At 32.2% G+C, this 23169-nt stretch overlaps 2 protein-coding genes across 2 annotated transcripts; one reads left to right on the top strand and one right to left on the bottom strand.

Annotated features, from left to right (window-relative positions):
* The first annotated feature begins 273 nt into the window (after positions 1–273).
* On the top strand, positions 274–14013 carry LOC119832191 (putative inorganic phosphate cotransporter). The gene is made up of 8 exons (XM_038355814.1): positions 274–506; positions 7057–7241; positions 8208–8447; positions 9185–9394; positions 9533–9697; positions 10192–10408; positions 11613–11851; positions 12200–14013. Exons 1-8 carry the CDS (start codon positions 473–475, stop codon positions 12380–12382), a joined length of 1473 nt encoding a protein of 490 aa, XP_038211742.1. The 5' UTR covers positions 274–472; the 3' UTR covers positions 12383–14013.
* On the bottom strand, positions 13583–22893 carry LOC119832190 (RAD50-interacting protein 1). The gene is made up of 14 exons (XM_038355813.1): positions 22574–22893; positions 22231–22472; positions 21893–22048; positions 21566–21741; positions 20674–20888; positions 19903–20149; positions 19295–19472; positions 18706–18895; positions 17826–17964; positions 17514–17626; positions 16840–17021; positions 16153–16327; positions 15324–15451; positions 13583–14934 (listed from the first exon to the last, which is right to left on the bottom strand). Exons 1-14 carry the CDS (start codon positions 22715–22717, stop codon positions 14724–14726), a joined length of 2496 nt encoding a protein of 831 aa, XP_038211741.1. The 5' UTR covers positions 22718–22893; the 3' UTR covers positions 13583–14723.
* Between the last annotated feature and the right edge of the window lie 276 nt (positions 22894–23169).

Genomic DNA, 23169 nt, shown 5'->3' with positions numbered 1-23169 from the left:
GTCGCCTTTCATTTTTGCAAATCTTTAGACACATACACATTTCAATTTTATAAAATAAAGTTTTAATAAGTGCATATAGCCTGCCTACTAAGTAGGTACAAATATTGCTCCGTTTCGAAGCGAAAGTATGTTAGTGACATAACGATCGCTGCTAAGTTCAATATTAATTGTCGATTAATGAAGTCATCTAAAGAGTTAGTCTGATTTTCAGTGCAGTTGTTGACTGAACGAGTTACCTGATCGGAAGCAGTCAGTATATAGAGGCGAGGTTTATGCGCGGGCGCTTAATTGTAGGCTATGTCGGACTCGCGTATGACGGTCGACACGCGCCGCGGCATCTGAGAATAAAGATCGTTTTCGATCAACATTTTGTTTTGTGATACATACTCCCAGAGGATCTGTAAATCGTGACGGACAGTCTATTATATATAATTCAGTGCTGTTTTATTTTTATGTTTATTAAACAGTCACAATGTTGACCGGCTGGCAGTTAATTTTGTCGAAACGTAAGTTTTAAATATTTTTATTAGATCGTTTAGTCATTTATTTCATTTTTTATTCGGTACATATTTAATCATATAGTAAATATTCGAAATTAATCAAAGATAATATTTTCATATACGACCTGTTTTGTTTTATATGTATATACATAATTGATTTGTGATGACCGCGTTTAAATATTATAATAAAAAGAAAATTTATATGGGAAATTACTTTCGTAAAACGAAATTCTGAGGTTATCCACTTTTAAAATTTTATTTAATTGATCAAGCGATAGTGCATTTTATAGCTTCATAAATTTTTCTCATTTGCTTCATATTATTTTATGATTATTTACCGTCGATGATCTTTCTTTCTAATAGCAGCCAAACAGATTAATTAAATTCATAAATTATGTATCGTATAAATATATTTATATAATGCAGAATTAGTGTAACAATTTTTTCGCGTGCTTTTAATCTGTGTGTCCAAATGTAGGTATGTATGTCATAGCCTTCACTTATGTTGATCATTCTATGGAATCTTAGTTATGTAAGTGCATACATTTGTTCCGATGCGGCACCAATTTTACGATAAGCTAGATTTTTAAGCGATTGCACCGAATGCATGTAATTGAATGTCGATTGCATTCAGTGGTTTTAGTAAGAGTATCCGAACTCTAGATTTTGAGTGTGTTTTGTTTAATTTTACTATTTTTTTCTTTTAAGATTGGTTATGTGGTATTGGTTATTTAATGTGTTTACTCTGAGTGTCAATTTCGAATTTTCATTAGAAAATTACAAATTTTAGTTATTTCTTAGCGTGGGTCTTTTTCTTAAAGGGACGTCATAAACTGGCACAATATCAATCTACTCTTAATTTAATCGCACAGTAATGATTTTAAACAGTTTAAAAACAGTAAATGACATAAAATACATTAATTATCTAATAAAGAAAGCATTTTGTCAACACCGCATAAGTTTAACATATTGTGATGAACCGTGATTATATTTTAACGAGTTTTCATAATTAAGTATCATATACTTGTAGTTTGTACGGTAATGGATTTAAAAAAAGCTGTATTTAATTGTCTTTCTAAAAGATTAATCACTTCTTTAAAAAAAAACGTACATAAATTTCATCATTTTCATCAATGCATGTATAAAATATCCCATGTTTTTCCAATAAGGATTGAGGCACTAATCCACCGCAATGACCAACTGACGGCAGATGTCATATGTCGTCGAAACTAAATTATTTAAAAATTAAATAAATATGATTATACATATAAACTTAAAAAAGTGTATGTAACATCCCAGTACTTAAGGAAGTACTGCCTCTTAAAAATGTTTAGGTCCTACGAGAAATATCAGTTAATAATTGCTTTGGAAAGTATATTAAAATAAGAAAAGCCCGAGTCCGAAAAGTCTTTAAATATTTTAAGTATGAAATTCTTAACCACTAAGCCACAACTTATGCTGCTTTTATTTATATTTTTTAATGTAAAAAAATATATATTACCAACTATTAAGCATTATTTAACAATAAATAATATCATAAAATTAAAATAGAAAATATGGGTGCTACGTAAATTAAAAGGGAGACCTACAATTTCTGGTTTAATATTTTATTATCTTAATACGAATTCTTGTTCTGAAGTTCTTGGAGCACTAAAATTATACGCGTGGCAAATTAACTAGTTTACCTTATCAATATTAGTTAAATTAACTGTGGTGATGCAGATAGGTGACACAGTTATTTGAGTCGCCGCTTGCCACAGAGATAATTGTAGTTTAGTGATGACAGTTAATTAAATAGACATACCTTTATTTGGCAACAATAAAATAGAATAAGAAAATTAAATAGCAACGTAATTTTTTAAAAGCATTTTTTATTGTGGGTAATACAAATATATAATTATATGTTTTTATGTCAGAATAGTCCCCACGTGTACTAGCATGAACTTACACATCTGAGGCACTCGACGTTTGACAAGACAATAGACTAATCGTATGAGGAACGTTTGTGGAATGTAGTGTAAACGGCAATGTACCTGAAGAATTATCATCGAATAAATAATAATGCATGTTCTTGGTAGTATTCCCTGTACTTGTTATAGAAACATGTAAGTAGTGTAAGATATATATAAATATGCAACGGCGAACAGAATGTTCTTCGCAAATTTTATAATTTCGATTTGAAAGTATTTGACTGGTGCACTATTACCGTACATAATTTCCTATATTTTTATCATAATTATTTGTACCACAGAGCTAAGCGTTATTCTAAGTCAGGCTTAATAATCAAAAAGTTCAATCGATATTCATAATTGATATATTTCATACTAGTTTTCCGCCCACGACTCTACTGTTTGGATTTTCGAAGACTCTTCTTCGCAAATCAAATCGCAATCAATCGCTTGAAAAGTCGTAGCATGTTATTTTTACGACTATACATGTGAACTGTATTTGAGCAAATAAATTATTTGGAAACCCCGGTTTCATTTTAAGGACCCATTTAATTACACCCCATTTCAGTAATATATTATTTTATCCCTCGGTTACAAGTAAGGATAGCCACCCATAAGAATATTTTATTTCAAATTTAATGTAGCCTATATGTTAAACATAATAGTGGTCTTTCATCATATATAAGTTTGTCAAAATCTACCCAGTAGTTTTTACGAAATGACATACAAACAAAAAAAAATTACCAACCATTGTTTTGGGGTCTCTAAAACATGACGATTACTAATTTAAAATAATACTTAATGTGTACATTTCCCGGTTACTGTTTTATTATAAGTATGTATATGTTATATATAATATTACTAATTGAAATTGTATTGTATTTATTCCATTGTTATGCACGTACAGACGTAATAACTAACTGTTCGCGTAACTAATAACCATGTTAAAACGGACTAAAAGGTATACTGAATGTTATTACAAGTGATGATATCGATATATATAAAATTGCTTTTAAGACACTATTTATTTACCTATTATTGTTTTTCTTTATTATAAAGGCCAGATTAAGTAGCACATTGTAATAGACTTCAGAAAGCGCATATAAAAGAGACGCTGTAGGTATTTTAAAACATCACGCTATATTTCTTCATTGACTTGTTTCTAAGGTCAAGTCAATGAACGCTTACGCCGTTTCGAATTTTTCTACAAATAGGTATTATATTACCAATTAAAAATTAAACATGAACTGCTTTATTCAGCGTGTAATTACTTTACCTATTTAGCAAATGACTTAATACAGGCACAGATAATATAATATAGAATACTATAGATACTACGTTCAGTCTAGGTAGGTATACTTATAAATATTGTTCTGATTTAATATAATATTTGATTAAATTTAAGTTGGTTCTTTGAATTAGCGATAATAAAATGACCTCTCATTTCTTCGATCAGCGTTAACTTTCTTTGATATCCAGACCAAAGTATGAGAAAATCTATCATTTACGCCATCTATTCGACGTCACAAATACGTTAATATGCCAAGCTGATTTACGGCATCTCGGTGAAAGGGACCTGCATCTAGTCAGACGGGTGCAACTCGCAATTAGACAACACAAGACCTATTCCTGCAAAAAGTTATGAACGTTGAAGAATGAAGGAATATCCAGCTACCGCGCTATTGCTATTAATTTCAGGTCCGTAGTCCGCGTTTTAAAAATATTCAGTGAAAGGGATTTATTGTTTAATGCATCTTAAGCTCAAGTGTTATACGATAATGAATGATAGGAATGTGGTTCATTATGATCTTTACAATGCAGGAAATTATTTCTTTTGCATTTATCGTTTTGCGTCAATAGAAATATCATTTAAAACCCTTGTTAGATTGCGATCAATACGTAACTATAAATGTTGATCTATAGCTAATTTTCAATTCAAAAAAAACGAACAAAACTTTGATGTCATATAAATGCAATAATTATTCAATACTATATATAATACTACTAATTATTCAATCAAGGCTCTATTGATTATCGATCACCTATTTAAATAAAATAAATATATTGTTCCAACTTCCAACCGCGTATGCCGCACACGTCGCTATCGTAATAACTTGATAAAGGAAGGCAGTACGTCATGTGATTCTTCCTGGAAACCTCAAAGTTATTATGCCATAAAATTGCAATGCAAGCTCCGTTGACGCGAAATTACCAACGCCAGCCTGTCTGCCGCGGGGAACTGGTTCACAGCCATTGGCCGACGGGGATCGTACGACACCGGAATGCAAGAACGATTCAATAGAAATCTTTACTTGGGCCACCGCAAAAACTAACACTTCTAACGAGTTTCTCAATTCCAATGCCAATTTAAGTAACTCACTCGACAGAAATGACCAGTCTCTCCCAATAGCAAAAAATTAAACAGCGAATGCCGGCGGCAATTCGGTGATGTCAAATTGATCGGACGTCAACGGGAATTTTAACGGGGTTATGAGCTATGATTCACTAACTTATTATTCTGGAGCGAAACAAAAGCGGAAATATTAAGACCATTTTCGTGTGTATCGGTTAACAAAAGAGGCTATTGTTCTCAATTATACATAACATATTACATACCTATTAGAACCGTGTACAGATTGCACCTAAATGCTCGCAGAACTGAGACTATTGTAATGCCGATAGCCGATGTCTTTTAGAAAAGTTTATTCAATCGTATGCTTATCTCGTAAAGAAAGTGTTTACATTTAAAATGCCTTATAATAAGTATGTCAACAGTACAAAACATTAACTAAGGCTTAAGCACGTGTTAATTATACTCTTAAAATTCAATTACCATAATCGATAACAGCCAAAGGTTTTATTTCGTTTGAGTAAGTGGATGAATTTCTTTGTTTATAAGCGTTATATAAAATTCTACTAATTTTGAAATAAGAAATTGTTTTTTTAAAAATATTTATAAGACACTAACTTACCTATAAGCAATATAAAAAAACAAAGATTTGTTTGCGACCATAGGTTATGGCTCGATGAACAGTTAGGCATGGCTCTGTAACGTTTATAAGCGCACAACAATTATGTAATAATAAAATCTTGCTTTGTGTCGCTTCTATTCTTCTATTGTGATTGAATTTCTGTAATTTGAGTTAAGGCACATTAAAAAGACTTAAGAGTTGGTGTATTATCTGTATACTTAAATAATAAATACATATTACATTTAGGAATTAGTTGGTTTAGGAATAAGTAGGCAGTAGGTATACCTCAGGTTTTACTAGGAGCAATCTGGTAATATTACATAGCTTTTCTAAAACTTACTTTTTTTTAATTCATGTGAAAATGCTTTTCCTTCTTTCTTAAGCCTTAAGTTTAAGGTAAAATGACTAATTTGAATAGAAAAAACTTCTAAGAAATGCTTAGATGTTAAAGAGCTTGAAAGCGTGTTTGTAACTAATGTAATAGTGTACGTAGAATGAATCTTAAAAACGTTTCATTCATTATGTATTAGAGTCGATAGATTTGCAAGACTCATATTGTGACGACATGGAAGTTTGGAGCATGCACATATTTCGGTTTAGTCTTAAGATAATTTTGCATAACCCATTATTTACTATTATCACTTGTGACAATCATTACTCATAATTATAATTAGAAAGTTCAGACATGCATAAAATTAATCCAATTTACATACGAATACGAACGAATATATACGAATTGTTTATAAAAATCATTACAATAAATAGAAGCCGAAACAAAAGAAAATATATTAATTGTTAAAGCAGTCACGCGGTTATCGGAATTTATAACACATTAATTAAAGGAAGACCATACAATCCAGGGCTTGAGATGAATTTAATTTAAGAGGAAAACGGAAGAAAGACAAACTGTTGCTTGAGCCAAATTTAGAATGATTTCAGAGCGATCACATCAGAGGCGGATACATTTTATGGTCCACATTATTTCGAGATCTATCATCGCTTCCTTCTTTTAGAATTCAAATGTAATATTTATTTATAAATAGTTATAATCTATTAACTTAAGAAAGAAACTTACAGTTATTAGTTTGCGAGTTCTATATATATAAAATATTATTAAGTATCACAATTTCTTGTGACAAAGAAAATGTTTAACGTCTTCCGTTAATATAGTGCTGTGTAGATGTAACTAATAATATTTACCACAAAGACCGTATTGAAGAAATTCTTTCAAAATGTTATTGTTTTGGACTCTAGGCTCTTTGTTAATGGAGCTAACAATTTAACAGCTATGTAATTTTGTATTTATATTAAATTATTATATTTTCTAGTTATATTAAATCACCATGAATGAATTATATAAGATTATTGATTTGACGAGTCACGATAAAACGTCGTACGGCTGATTAATTCTATAAGTTTGCGAATGAACGGACACAATAAAGACTAAGATATTCTTATTAATGAAGAAACATAAAAACTTTAACCTTTATACCCAATTGACGAAAAATTTAAATTATTTTAAGAAAACATAACAAATATAATATTTCATATATCTATATGTTAGCGATATGTTTAGTTCAATTCATTTAATTTTCTTCAAGTGTAAGATAATGATGAACATATTTTCTCCTACAGTTTTCGTGATACCACAACGATGGGTGATGGCAATCATGGGTTTCCTGGCTGTGGCCAACGCATACACGATGCGAGTCTGCCTCAACATTGCCATAACGCAGATGGTGCGGCGGCATGCCTCCACGCCAGCTTACGAGGATGGTTCGTGTCCTGCTGAAGTTGACGATATCGCGTCTGATACAATGGTAAGTATGAGGAACGATAAGATGTTTGTAAGCGATTCGCGTGTTTTTGTGAGTGCTTGTCATTATATTGTATTTCATTGTAAGCTTTATTTGGCAACTCTACCGTACTCTTCTCTTCCTTATACTCATCTACTATATAAAAATAAGTCGGATTTTCCTTCCTGACGCTATAACTCCAGAACGCACGAACCGATTTCCACGGTTTTGCATTCGTTGGAAAGGTCTCGGGTTCCGTGAGGTTTATAGCAAAGAAAATTCAGGAAAAATTTCAACAGAAAAGCGGAAAATAATTTATCACATACAGCCATCTGGTGGCGAAACGGAGTTCGCCGGGTTTGCTAGTTGCATATATATAGCAAATTTATCAATTTCAAAGGTATATTGTTAATACCTACTCGCAAGTTTTAAGATTTTTTAAATAATGTAGAGCAAGATATATCAACATTGCAAATTTAAGCCTATATTTTAATAATTAACTCGGTTTTAAGTTGAAAGTAACCACCGATCGACCCTGACCAACAAAGCTGAGTGTGACTAACACAGGCTTTAATAAAGAAGCGAAATTAACTGGACGCAATCTTCAATTACTAACCCCAATACTGAATACAAGTAACGCAACATTTGCTTTGTAAACGACATGTACAAAAAATTGCAATGGTCTTTACACAGTACAAGAACGTAAAATAGTTTCATTTAATGTTTAGTAACGACCGCGACACTAAGCGATAGTGTCGTATTAAACTTAAACCAATAAATTATAATGTACATGCCATAAACTTTCAGATTTTTTAAATCGAACTCTATTGTGTAACTAAATTGTAGCTAGCTACTTACTATCCATAATATACCGATTATTTCTTATTATTTTCAATAAACTTATAGTCATGTTTTCAATATTTCAGTACCCATATACAATATTTAAATATAATTGCATAATCTGTCTTCTAAAATGTGATTTCCTTTTAGGAAGTCAGCGGTTACAATTGGGACGAAGAGACACAAGGCATAATTCTCAGTTCCTTTTACTATGGGTACATTGTAACGCATTTACCTGGCGGCATGTTAGCGGAACGATTTGGAGGGAAATACTCTTTAGGATTTGGAGTTCTCAGCACGGCAGTATTCACATTACTTACACCTTGGACTGTTAATGTGGGTGGCGCAACTGGACTCATTATATTGCGAGTTCTCGAAGGACTTGGAGAGGTAATAGCTCTTCTATCTGGTTTTGAAACCTTGTTGTTTATAGCCATTAAATTTGCTGGCATGTATGCTATTGGAAGCCATATTTATATGAATCATAATATTAAAATATTGGAGTAGGATTTGAGAGCGAATTCACTAGTGAAATAAGGCTTTATGTGAACCAGTCGAACGCTAACTTCCTGTCCCTGATACTCATTTATCCAAGTTAACTGTTGCATTACAACATGCTGCTTAGAATTTGTCAAGGTGAGAATTTTAATGCGAAATTATTTAATATTAAAACATGCTGATAAGATATAATAATTGATACGACCCAAATTTTTAACTCATTCGCATTTAATTTTTAGTTTTATAACACTCAAATGCTTTGTTAATAAGAAATTTTGATTCGCATTGATAGGCATTTGATTTGATAGGCATCGCATATATAGTTACTTATTTAGTTATATATGTTATTATTACGCACTATAGGGTAGCAACATCGTTGTGTTTGTTTTTACTTTTTTTTAGATCCGTCTTGATTGACCTAGGTACATATAGAACAGCAGTAACTATCTAAAACAGTTTGCAACAGATTCAAAATTTTCGTTAGATTGTACATTGTAACAGAAGCTTAATTTTGAGCTGTTATTTTACAAACATAATATTTGGCCAAAGCTTTTATATTCTATTTTGGAACCTTTATTACTATAATAGTTATGTTAAAAATAAATAGAATTTAATGATTTTTTTTACAGGGAACCACATTTCCGGCTTTAAACGCAATGTTAGCGCGGTGGGCGCCCGTCTCAGAGAGAGGTCGGATGGGTTCTCTTGTGTTCGGCGGAGCGCAAATTGGAAATATCGCTGGGACGTACTTCTCGGGCCTAGTTATTAAGGAAACAGGAGATTGGCAATCCGTGTTCTATTTGTTTGGCAGCATTGGGATCTTATGGTTCATTTTATGGGTAAATTTAATTCTTTAATTCGTATGAATGATTCAGAATTCATTGAAAGGAATAAAGAAGACTTTAATAGAGAAAGAAACAAAAGAGTTAAACAAAAAGTCAGTACATCCGAAACTCTATATTTGTTCTTAATTTTAGGCATTACTCTGCTACAATGATCCGGAATCTCATCCCTACATTTCGGACAAAGAAAAGAAATATTTAGAGGAAGCTCTGGGAAGACATCATAACAGCCAACCCTCTGCAATTCCGTGGAAGGCTATTTTTACTTCAGTTCCTCTTTGGGCTCTAGTCTGTGCACAGGTAAACACTTGCCAACTATTCAGATATGTTATAACTACCTCCTGGAATCTACATATGCATGTAGATGATGTGGTAATATCGACAAATAAAGAAGAATTGCAGAAAATCCGTTTTTTCTAATTTATATTTTAAATTATACTAATAAAAAAAACTTTTTATATACCTACATATATTTATCCAAAATATGTTTGTAACCTTCAAGAAATTCGAGTGTCTCATTGTTTAAATCAATTTTTATGATCTCTCTATATTCTATATGCTATATTATTCACGTGACTTCAAATTCGCTAAGAAATATTCATGCAATGATTTTCCTATTCCAATCAATCTATTTTCGTCGGACCGACGTTTAATTTCAATTAACTAGGTATTTCAATCACTTCCTCGTTCAACCGTGACTATTCAAAAGGCCTATATTGTATACGGTCTAGGTTGATTTATTTCCGGGAATATTTTCCTCGATAATAATGGATGATAATAAATATTGTTTTCAGATTGGACATGACTACGGTTACTTCACAATGGTAACTGATCTTCCGAAATATATGACTGGAGTATTGAAGTTTGATATTCATAGGACTGGCACTTTGGCTGCTTTACCTTACATGGTTATGTGGATAAGTTCGATTATCTTTGGATGGATGTGTGATAAGATGGTTAAGAAGCAATGGCTTACTGTTACGAATGCTAGGAAGACTTTTACAACTATTGGTAAATATTGATAATTTTATTGTCATTGATTTTCTAGTAATTGTAAGAAATTTTAATTCAGATGAATATGTTATAATTCAATAACGATAGAAAATGTTTCACCTAAATAATCAATAATGATCAGACAGATCATTATGTACTTCTGGAACTACATAAACAATAATTAAAATTGAAGTCAAGCTTTACAGTGAGCTAATATTTACCTTTAAATTTTATCAATACAAAATCCTAAGTAAATACGCGACGCAAACGAATGTAAATAGATTAATTGATTAAGCTTAAACAACTTTTGAAATAAGTATGATATAAATAATATTTTTCCGGAAAACCATATTTATTATTGACATATGTGGATTCTAACAATTCCTGAGTTCTTAAATTTTAATCCAAAAATAATCCGAACGTAGGTAGGTACGTAACGTTGGTTGGTTTGTTCTTGTATCGTCATACTTTAAATCAGCGCAATAGGTACGAAGATAGCATACCAATTTTTTTACCTTTAAAAAAATTCTTGAGTCTTTCATGCATTTCCAAAAAAGAAGCAATTGGGTAGGCATAGTAAACCAAATAAAAAAACCAAGTTATAAATTGTATTTATGTTAAAAACTATATAAATATTCAACGGTTGCCTGTTTGATTCAGTAACCATGAAAATGCATCCAACATCTCCCTACAGTTGCATGCAATTCAATGTTTAAGGTCCGTATAGGTCCAGGGAATACTAATCGTAAAGAGAAAGCGTGTCATAACACCTTACTCTTGATGTGTTCCGGCAGATGCAGTTAATTATCCCCACAAGGTTGATTTCATGCGATTTGACTGACTGATCTAGAACATTGAGCCGTGATTAAAATACACGTTTGATGTTGACTGTATTTAATATTAGTTCATCCTTTATCTTATTAACTGTTGTGATAGTTTATTTATTTTTTTTAAAGTGAGTCATTAGTTTTAGGGACATACATATTTGAAACTTTTTAAAAGAAATAATATTATTAATAATAATAGGAATATTTTACTTCTGTGTTGTTTATTACCTAACTACAACGTAATGCATAAATAATTAGCCGTATTTTATCTTCGAAGCTGATTTAAGAGATTAGTCGAACTTAAAATTAACAGTTTTCCTGTAGCAGACATATTACTTATATAGCTATCTCCTCCCCTGCATTATTAATATTAATAGCTACATTTTTTATTTCAGCCTCTGTCGGCCCCGGTATTTGTATGATCCTCGCTTCATACTCCGGTTGTGATACAGAAACAGTGGTTATTCTTTTTACGGCATCCATGGGATTGATGGGAGCCTTCTATCCAGGAATGAAAGTAAATGCTTTGGATCTGAGCAGCAATTATGCCGGTACAATCATGGCTATCGTGAATGGCATAGGAGCGATAACTGGCATCATAGCACCGTTCCTTGTTGGCTTGCTTACACCTGATGTAAGTAAAAAAGTGCCCATATTTATTTCTTTCTTCACCATTTATTTCTTATTTTGGTGGAACAAAACAGAATCTGTTTATTATACATTTACATTCTGTTAATCTGTTTATTATACATTACATTTCTTACAATTTTAATATGCACTATATATTTTTTGCCTGTAATTAATATTTAATCGGTAGTAAAATCGTAACATGCCAGCATTGGTCTATTTAAATACTTTGCATTTTGTTTTTTCTTATTGGTAGCATTCCTGTTATTTACATTGACTATCTGCCCATTGTCCCAAGTAATTACATACTGCAAGATTTGAACACATATTAAAGTTATTATTCACTTGTTTACAGAGCACCCTGGTCCAATGGCGTTTGGTGTTTTGGATAACTCTAGCTGTATTTATCGTCACCAACTTAGTGTTTGTGGCATGGGCCTCTGGCGACGAGCAATGGTGGAACAGTTCCTCGCAAGACGCGAGAAAACAGCAGGTCGAAGCGGGTGCAGTACCCGCAAATAATGAGATTAAATTATAATATACTATGTCCAGACTCAAATAATCGAGTATGTGAAGTACAAAACAAGTATTGAAATTGGCGATTCTCTGAATCCACAGCCAGTGCTATGTGATAATATTAGTATAATATTTATAGTAAGAATTGGATTGTATGATAAGGTTTGAAAATGATAAGTTGATGTCTCATTTAGTGATTTTGTATGATCCACAACTATTATAGTCATTTTAATTGTCTTCGTTAAATCATGGGCAATGTACGAAGACTTGGCTACGTCATAAATAATTCTCATAAATCAATTAGTTCATAGATTAGTAAAATAATTTATTTTTTCTATAACTTTTTACAGATTGTTACAAATGCAATTCATGTTTAAGGCTGTAAATAATATTAATTAAGGCTTTGAATGTTCGTGTTTGTAAATAATTATAAGACAGAAGTCAGTGCTACGTGGCTTTGGTTATATATCTATATATGGGGGTAGCGGCAGAGAGGATCCCTTATAATGGAATAAGTGAAGGGTCCGAAAAACATAAAATTGTAGGTTTATAGTTCGAGTACCGACCAAATTGATATTAGAGTAAGAAGAGCTTGTAATGAATTTACTGATTACGTCATAAAAATTAAAAACTCTAAACGACGTGTTTATCAACTAATTAATTGAAAAACGCGCGCCATTGCGGTTCCTTTTGTTATTTAATTATTTCGTCTAAATTAACACTTTCTGCAGTAGCGCCATTATTTGATGCTTTTCAGCGGACACATCTATCCCAGACATGGTCCTCTACCTTCCAAAATGACTAGATTTAGATTAGTTTAGGTTGAACAAATTAATGTTCGCAATGAACAAGTCGAACATGTACATATACTATATGTATCTGTAATTTCTCTATAATCTTGATTGTATTATAGTATTTTTAAGAAGTGTTCAATTATTGTTGATACGTCTTTTTTAGAATGTTAAATAATGGTAAATGCTTCTCACTCAAACTCATGTTAAATAGATGCGAATATAAACATTAGAATGTCAACAACGTAATAAATCTACCGCTTTTCATTAACTGGTTTGCTAAGCTAGAATAATTGATTTAAATTTTATGTATATCGCAATAACTGAATACTTCCTGTAAGTGCAACTTTTACTTCAGTATATAATGCTATTCAGTATATGCTAAATATTCAATAATTTTGTTCACGTTATTCAGAAATAAAAAAAGAAAAGGCTGTGAACAAATTTTATTTAGATAGATACACAAACTATACTTATATCTGAGCGCATTTGTGCCATCGAAGATCTGTATTTTGTTGATAATATTGTTTTTACTATTTATGTTAACATTGAAGTAATAAAGTTAAATATTTAAGAAACATTATTATACTGAGACATGTCTGAATACATTTATATATTATGAACATTAAAAATGTTTTTAAAAACCTTATGAATATGTTTTTTTTCTTACCTCATCCATACATTACAAAATTAAAATAAAATCTTTAAAATAGCAATGTGTAACTCGTAACTTAAATAACTAATAACAAATAACACAGAAAGAGACATAAACGGAAATGATTTAAGAACGCAAATAATATTAATAACCCAGTATTCTTTTTAAAGAGCAAGCTCATAAAATAAAGCTTCATTTCACATAGTTTATTATAGATTTTTAATTGACAAATAAATATTAATCATTAACAAAAAATGATAATATTCCGTTTATATAAATTGTATTTTAACTTAACGCGATATTTAAAAAATCGTGCAAAATCCAAAAATTAACAATATACGCAAATGTACTAAGAAATTAAACACGAACAATTTATAAATAAATAGTTACAAATAAATATATGTACAAAATATACATACAAAGACAACAAATAATTATAATATTCTTAAATGAAAATCTCCCCATCGCCAGAAACGGGCATATACTCGGCTTGATAGCATCAAGTTGATATTACTAACTTCACAATTTAAACCTTATTGCAGATGACATAAGTACCAATTTAACATATTACCATGTACTATACTATAAGAAATTACTCCGTAAGAGAATATTATAAATCACTGAAAAATATACAGTTAATTATATATTTCATTATTAAATGAGAGGTAAATTTAAAACTCAATTCTACAAAGTTTAACTTTATTTATCGTTCCAGAATTAAAACTGCACCAAAAATTAACTAAATTGCAGAAATAGGTGAAATTTTATAAATTGATATTTAGAGAAAACAAATTTCGTATTGTTTTTTAACGCATGTACAGTGGGAGAACGGTTTGCTGCAAATCAGCGAATAAAAAAAAACAATCCATACGAAAATAAAAACTGGCGTATCCATATAACTTCCCTACCCCCACTCTCTAGAACAGTTCCATAACCGAGGTGGGTGTTGATGCATCAGCCAAATCAGTCCTTTGGTTGAGGATCTGGAGAGCCTCTTGTGGTGTTACGGTCACTATACCCATGGTCATGATCATCCCAACGACGTCCGATTCGTTCTTGGCCAGCCCAGTGCGTATGCGCCGAGCGTCGTCATAGTCCAAGTTAAGTAGCATACAGGATTCCGCTAGCCTGTAAATTTATTTTATTATAAATGCGAAAATGTGTTTGTCTGTTTATCTAGGGATAAATTAAGAAAGCAGAGGGCGACTTGGGGTACTTTTTACCGAGGTGAGATATGGGAAAATCCTTTGTCTACGCGGGCGTAGCCGCGGGTATACAGCTAGTTAAATATAAGTTGAAATTGGCATTACATATATAATATGTATAATATGTGATAACATACAAAGAAAATCGACCAAAATTTAGACTATCGATCAAAAATACTCATACAAATTAAATTGTATCGCTCCTTGGCCTTTTGGCTCAGATCAAAGTGCAGTAAATAGCATTTTGCACCATTCAGTCTTACAGAACAAAATAATTTTTTTTTTCACAATATAGATTATTCAACGACTTACTTCGGCACAGGATTGTTGTCGACCGGTTTATTCCCAACACAGGAGAAGGCCGGTATGATATTCCTCATCACGTCGTGCGTTAGCTGCAGCGTGCCGCCCGTGTTGAACCAGTTGTTTAATACCACGTCCTGTGAACAATGATAATAAAATTCATTTATTAACTAATAAATAACAATATTTATTACAGACGTATACTCCACTACTCTGTGACGTCCCTATTCTGTAAAGCTATAGTTTTCTGTGTTGTCCCGTCCCTATTCTGTGTACATGTACGAAATATTGGCAGAAAAGAAAAATTAAATACATGCAATATTTGTAAAAATACACACAGAACAGATAAACAGAGAACCTGCAAGTAGTAATAGATAAAGTCCTGAAGGCACATCGCTTTTCAGTTCAGTTTTCATCTGAATTGTAATTGGAATAGTAATATAACCAACTCAAACTTGTCTTAAATTTTTCTTACAAATCGAAAATTGTTTTAAGGTTATTTTAATATACTGAATTTAACTTTCTTCATTTTGTAGGTTATAAAGCCAGATGAAAACAAAATCCGCTATTCATTGATTTGTACGGTAAGAGACCTTTAAGAAGCTGTAGCTAAAGCTGGAGTTACGGTAACACTTAATAATTTTTATTTATTACGAATTATACAGAATCTGATCAGAACAATATTTTCTAAAAATTTTTATATTCGAGAATCACCGAAAACATAAAACATTTATTTCATTGTTATTAAAAATACAATCGATCGTTGATTTTATTAATACGTAGCATTTTTTCCTAAATTCATGGTAAAATAAAGTTGGCAACACTGAATAATACCCACTCTAAATATACAATTATCCACGTGTAACGCCAACTCGGTCTTCAGGAAGTGCGCTATTGTAGGCGCCAGCGTTTCGGAGACGGTGACTAGACGCGTGCACAGAGTAGACAGCGGCCGGCACAGAGCGCTCGACATGCACAGAGCTCGCTCCTCCACTGTTAGCATTGCGTGCCATCTGAAAAATGTAACATTTCATGAGTCTAAACATAGTGATGTAATAGACCTCTAAAATAATATAATACTTCACTATTTCAGCGAAAAAAAAGTCAGAGTGTGTATTTAGCAACTGGCAAGAAAACATAATTAAAATAACATCCTGTTTTTTATGTATAGAGGCAGTGCTTATACGAATTATATGCTGTTCGCTTTTAGGTGATAAGGGATAAGGAAAGGATTGACATTGTAAAGAAGGATGAATTTGGAAGGGTGAGGAAAATGGGCAAGGAGGGACAGGTTTTTAGGAGTTTTTAGGAGAGGAATTTAATTACTAACTGTTGACGAGGAAAATATTCCCAATTAAAGGTAATTAATTCTTTATGATGAATTAAAACTGTGAACCTTGAATATCACTAAAGACATTCTGACACTAAAATAGAGAACAGATTCAAGACTCAATTTTTGTTCTCTTACAGGATTTTTTTATCACTTCTTCAGAATTAAGTCTATCTAGCATCTCTTTACTCTTACTTCTGCTTCTTATAATTCTGCAGATCCTCTCTAAACTCGATCAGCATGAACTGTATGAGCGAAGTGAGCGCAGCCTGTCGCAGGTGATACAATAGTGCTGGCGCGTCACCAAACACGCCGGCGTCTTCTTCGCCAGCGTCATCTAGCGGCTCTGCAACGGCAGGGTTAGCTATGGGCGTCGTCTGGGAAATCAAATCAAATATCATTAAATAAATAGACAGATAGATTTTATAATGAACATTGTTGGTACAATAATTCTCATTTTGCAGTGTATATGCGCACTGCATATGCGGGTAGACAGCTAATCAAATGAAATATCAGGATGCCGTTATGTGTAGCTTTGTTATGTATTAGATTAATTTGCAGTGTATGTGTGTTTGTTTGTAACCTATTTTTTTGCAATATAAATGGCTATATGTTTCGCAATTTGTATAATTAATCGTCATTATTTGTAAAATGATGTATAAAAATGATAAATACTTATTATACAAAAAAGGTCACTTCTAAAATAGGACCAAATGACAATAATTTCCTATCAATTACAAAAAGAATCACATTATTGGGTTGAAAAAGCACTTTTTTGCATTGAAAATAGGGCATAGAATAGCATACAGAAATATCATCATAATATTCATTTAAAAAAGGAAATAATTCATATTTTTAAGTTTACTCACATCATATTCACTCCCATCAATGATAGAATGCCTTTTGGTGACTTCCTTTAAAGCCATATTCTTAGCGCGTTCTTCAACCTCTTCTAAGCAAATAACACCGTCATTTTCATTGTCTAAAATGAATAAGAAAACATTTTTCGTACAGAAATATTAAAATGTATTGAAAATAAATATATACGAATATTCTAGAAAGGATTTATAACTTAGGAATACAATTAGCTTTTATTAGCTACAATAGCTATTCATTCATTTCAAACAAATTTAAAGGTAATTTAATAATGTTATAGACAAATATTTTTTTTTATTATTTACCAGATTCCCTAGTCTCATCATCACTATCATCATCATCATCCGAGCTGGTGGTGGACTCGCTCTCGTCATCATCATTGATGTGCTGTTGCTGTGTGAACTGGTGGAACTGTCGTCTATAGTAATAGAGTTGAAGGTAGTGCTGAAATATTAAAGGTTTTTATTCATCTATGAAAAAACTAAATAATTAAAAATCGAAAATAAACACAGATCTATTGTATTACCAATGGGAGTGTTACAAAACAAAAGTAGAAAACTCAGGTAGTAGTCGAGTATATTTAGTATAAGCTGCGCCTCGCGGTGAAACCTCACCCGCGTAAGTCTGTATCCCGTAGGAATATCGGGATAAACAGTCGCCTATGTGTTATTCCAGTTGTCCAGCTATCTACGTACCAAATTTCATTGCAATCGGTTCAGTTGTTTTTGCGTGAAAGAGTAACAAACATACACTTACATATTCATTCATCCTTACAAACTTTCGTTTATAATATTAGCAGGATATGTGGTAGTCGAGCACGCTTCGAGTCGAATTGAGCTAGCTCGCACCGGGGAAGTACCACACCACAGACAGACCACCCACGGAAGACCGGCGTGAAATAGCATACAGCTGTGTTTCGTTCGGTGATTGGGGGAGCCGGAGGGCCTATATCCTTTTCCTTACCCTTCCCAGTCCTATCCTTTATTCCTCTCGTTAATCGTTCCTTTAAATCCCATTAAAATTTGAAGTCGACAATCCATTTGTAGAGGTGTTATGTCTGCAATCGACCTTACGCCTGTCCAAATGTTCATGGGCGGTGGTAGCGCTTACCATCTGGCGAGCCACCAGCTCCATTGCCAACTATGACATAAAAAAATATATATAGTAGGATAGGATGCTAGTTACCAAGGAATGCGCCCACTGCAGCAGCACAGTCCTGCAATGCTGGGCCGCGTTGATGATGGCGGTGAGCGGGTGCGGCCCGGCCACCAGGAAGCAGTCCGGCGCGAGGCTGTCGGCCGCCGCGCTCGTGATCTGCGTGAGCCGCACGCGCCACTCCTCTATCAGCTCCAGTTGCAGCTCCAGGAATTGTATGCTGCGGAATGTAACGAGCTTTTTGGATGGTGGACGTATGAGATGTATGGATACATTCTTGAGAAAATAAAAAAGATATATTTTATAAATGAATTTTTCTGGTCAACCCATTTTGCTTCTTTTTTTTGTTTTTTGGAGATATTTGACATTAGACTAAATGTTCCGAAACTAAAACTACTATGTATTTTCTAGTGGTGTTTAGAACGTAAAAATTGTTAGGGTCATTATGACTATAAATTTTTCCATTAGCGAACGTATTTAATGATAATAATTAATTGATTAAAACCATTAGCTATTCCAAACAAAATGTAAACTTATTATTTTTTTTATATGGAAAGTTACATTTAAAATGGAAATATACCATTTATCTTAACTTATCTTTCTCCATGTCATATCTTACCGGTGTCCCGGCTGCGGTAAGGTAGCATATCTATCCTCAATAGTCTTCAGCAAGGATATAAACCAATCAGAGCCCCGCGGCACCCAGACCAGCGAGCCGACCGCCGCACCGACCCCCGCCGCCACCGGTTCGATCCACTGCTCAGTGTCTAACATTTCGTCCATTTTTGTTAGAGCGTCTGCAATTATTTTTTACATTTTGGTACCATTTTATATATTTTGTGTGGGTTATAAAGTTTCGAGTTATCTATTAGAAATATATGGAAGTGATGCCATGTGTATTTTAATTAAATATTTAGACTAAAAGCGCATATTACGCTTCATGCTATGTTAAGTTTTAATATAAGGAAAAATCTTTTAAAATTTATATCACCCACATATTTATTTTAATCTTATCTCACAATTTATTTCGAAATAATATTAGATTATATGTTAAATGAGCAATTACAGATTTTCTAGCCGGCTCCTTGCTGTAGAAACTACTTTCTAAACTGGTGGTAAATTGATATTTTTTTCTGTATTATGACGATTCAACGGCGCTTCTAAACAAAGTCTAATTGAATAGGCAAATGTTTAAGTTTAAGTTACTATATAAATTAAGTTTCTTACATTTCTTCTCAACAGCCAACCATCGCACAAATGTTTCAGCTTTAGTCAATACAGATAGAACACTGTTCGATTCAAAACCCGTGATATCTGATAGCTCTTTATGAAAACCCAATGTTTCATCCACTGCATGAGCAAATGCTGCATCGACATCAACAATATCTCCTTTAGAGGCTTGGGTATGGTAAAGTGCTAGTACAGTATGAAGCCTCTCAGCAGCTAATGCTACTAAGCCTTCGTTGAATTCATCCTGTTTGATGATATTTTTATGAGTAAAGTTGATATATTAATAACATTTATTTGTCAGTTGTCAATTTTGAAGAGATATTAACCAAATTGTACATTACTAGCTTTCCTGTTACTTCACTGTTGCATAAAAAAGAAAAAGGTATACTGTCTCGTGGTTTTTTCCACATGGTTCTCGTTCCACTAGCATTAAATAACCCACGTCCTGTCTCGGGGGTAAAAAAAAATTGGTTCAGTCGTTTATTGTGCGAGGAAAGGACGGACAGACAGAGGTACTCTTGCATTATAAATGCAATTATTAGTAGGAAAATGAGACATAAGTATCCCTATATCCATCATCTATGATTGACTAGTTTGATTTTGAGGTTATATGCATGACCTTAAGGGTAATAAGGGGTAAGTAAAACCTACTTAGCAGCATTCTTATATTCCAAAACAAAATTTTATCTGACATAGTCACTGATCACTTCTTCACTGTCAAAATAATATCGTAGATCTGACGTATTTTTATTGATACTTGATACTCACAACAGCTCTAACACTCTTCAACTCTAGTTTATCAGCTATCGGCTGCACATTATTCTTGATAAAACCCTGATGATCTTTAATCCAAGTCAATGTCTGTGTAAGGAACCATTCTGGTCTATCAATCCTTGCAGTTTGTCTTGAGCCAGTGAAGTGAAATGCAAATCTCTTCTTTAGAGGCCGAAGGAGAACTCTAATTGGTAAGCAGGGATCTTGAACTGAAATCATTAAAAACATTATTAATAGATTAATTTGGTGCACATTTAATATTTAGTATAAATTAAAATACTTGTAATTGATATTAAATATTAAATTTCAGATAAAAAGAATAAAATTTTCTGTGCTGTGCTAATTTTGAATAAGGCTATAGTCAAGAAATTTTGAAAGAATAGGAAACATTTCTCATTTATAAAGCACTAGCTGCGCCCCGTGGTTTCATCCGCGTAAGTCCGTATCCCGTAGGAATATCGGGATAAAAAGTCTATATGTTATGCCAATTGTTCAGCTATCTACGTACCAAATTTAATTGCAATTGGCTCAGTAGATTTTGTATGAAAGAGCAACAAACACACACACATCCTTACAAACTTTCACATTTATAATCTGAGTAGGAAATTAGTAGGATAGTAGGATTTCAATGCTATAAAACTAAAAATTAAGGCTATAGTTGATTTTCAAGTTACATGAAAGCCTCTAGACTTAGAAATTACAGCTTAAATGCAAACTGCATTTACCTTAGATTTATTGCAATCAATTATTTAAATGAGCCAAACACAGTCTCATTAAAAAGTAAGAATCATATATATACATATTACAAATACAAAAAATAAAACATGATGCCAAATTTACACAATATTATCATCAATTCACAAATAGATTACTAATAGTAATTTACCTGCAGAAAAATCACCGGCAACAGTCACTTTGGCCAATAAATCCTCAGGTTCTTGAATAAGGAATAAATTTTTAGTCAAATTATTAAATTTATTCATAACCTCTTTTGGTACAGGTGAGTTTTCAGCGCCCGTGGTGAATGGCCACTTTAATTGTTTCAATATATCATCATAATGCCTGAAAAAAAATTGCCTTATAATTCTTGGTTATTTTATACATTCTATATTATTAACTACACTTTACAAGTATACATTTAATTAAATTTACTTTTTGACATTACAAATGAAGATTCAGAAATATTTCAGTGTAAAGTATAAATCTTTATTACTTTGTTAAGTTGTCTTTTAAAATATTGTGCCAGTAATGAGTATATTCCTTTGCGTAAGTGGCCTGATGTGAATTCTTGTACTGGAGGCATAATTTCTTCATTTCACTATACATTAGTACCAGCTGCTCATCATCTTTGCAATTTTTCATCTGTTGGCTAGAAGTACCAAGATAACATTATTTTAATATTAAACTAAAATCATATGAATCATTATTAATTTTATTATCAAATTTACTCAATATTGCAATGTAAATGTTTAAAGAAATCCCATGTTAGAGCACTTGTTATTTTATTTATTAAATATATTGCAAAAAACTAAGTGAGGTTAGAATGATTACCTTAGATCTTGAATTTTGGCATAAGATTTTAGGTAATCTAACACCTTTTCTAGTTTTCCAATTGCTGTAAATCTTTTGTCTAATTCAGACATCAAAGGTTGTGTTTTACTGAGAAAATCTTCAGCTCTTTTCTTGAATTCCTCACTTTTTATTTTTAAATTATTAATTTGTTTTGAATTAAGTTCTGCTTTGGTGATAGCTGACGAAAGCTTTGTAGATCCTTCATCATTGGCGGCATTTAGCTAAATTTTACATAATAAATAGATATATATATATATAAATTGATTATTTGCATGATATTGTGATAAAAATATTGCATAAATAAAATTATTTATTAACTCACTGAGCTTTCAAGTCGGTCTCTTCTTCCAATTATGTCAGTTTCCAACTCATATGCCGCTTGTAAATTATTTATATCTCCCCCGAGTTTTTGATTTAATTCCTGTATTATTTCTTTTTTAAGTTCATCCTTAAGATTTGATTTCATTTTGACTATGCTATAAATCTATTTCTTATCATGTCAATTCATCCACAAGCACCGTGACGATTTCACATTAAATTGATTTTTTGTCGAATAATCAAATATTATTAGCAGTAGAAAAATCAATTTTTGTTTATTTTGACGAATGACGAGTGGCGTCTACACAATTTTAGACACATCGACATCGGTCCTCAATCACTGTCATTTGTCATTTTCAATATCACAGAATAAATAATTAATTTGATTAAGACCAAAAATCGAAATGAAGTACCCAGAGCGTAGTATTATACTTTTGCGGTACGTGGTAGTACCGTACATAGATCAAGTAAAGGTACCTCAAAGATACCTTTTTTTGTTCTTTTCATAAATAATATTTTGCATGCAAAGCAGTTATATATAGCACTTATTAACTTCAACATTGTGAGTCTTTTGTAAATTATAGACTAAGAAAGTGCAAA

This window comes from Zerene cesonia, chromosome 15 (assembly GCF_012273895.1).
Source record: "Zerene cesonia ecotype Mississippi chromosome 15, Zerene_cesonia_1.1, whole genome shotgun sequence".
Taxonomy (NCBI): Eukaryota; Metazoa; Arthropoda; class Insecta; order Lepidoptera; family Pieridae; genus Zerene; species Zerene cesonia.
Note: the sequence above shows the minus strand (reverse complement) of the source record. Positions and strands in the feature narration are given on the sequence as shown.

What these genes read in the sequence shown, in the direction of transcription:
- LOC119832191 (XM_038355814.1), top strand. Translation starts at nt 473, where the DNA reads ATGTTGACCGGCTGGCAGTTAATTTTGTCGAAAC. An exon ending in TTCTCGAAGGACTTGGAGAG is followed by an intron (nt 8,448 to 9,184) that starts GTAATAGCTCTT and finishes TTTTTTTTACAG; the next exon opens with GGAACCACATTTCCGGCTTT. An exon ending in TCTTATGGTTCATTTTATGG is followed by an intron (nt 9,395 to 9,532) that starts GTAAATTTAATT and finishes TCTTAATTTTAG; the next exon opens with GCATTACTCTGCTACAATGA.
- LOC119832190 (XM_038355813.1), bottom strand. Translation starts at nt 22,717, where the DNA reads ATGAAATCAAATCTTAAGGATGAACTTAAAAAAGAAATAATACAGGAA. An exon ending in GCCAAAATTCAAGATCTAAG is followed by an intron (nt 22,049 to 22,230) that starts GTAATCATTCTA and finishes TGGTACTTCTAG; the next exon opens with CCAACAGATGAAAAATTGCA. An exon ending in TGCCGGTGATTTTTCTGCAG is followed by an intron (nt 20,889 to 21,565) that starts GTAAATTACTAT and finishes TAATGATTTCAG; the next exon opens with TTCAAGATCCCTGCTTACCA.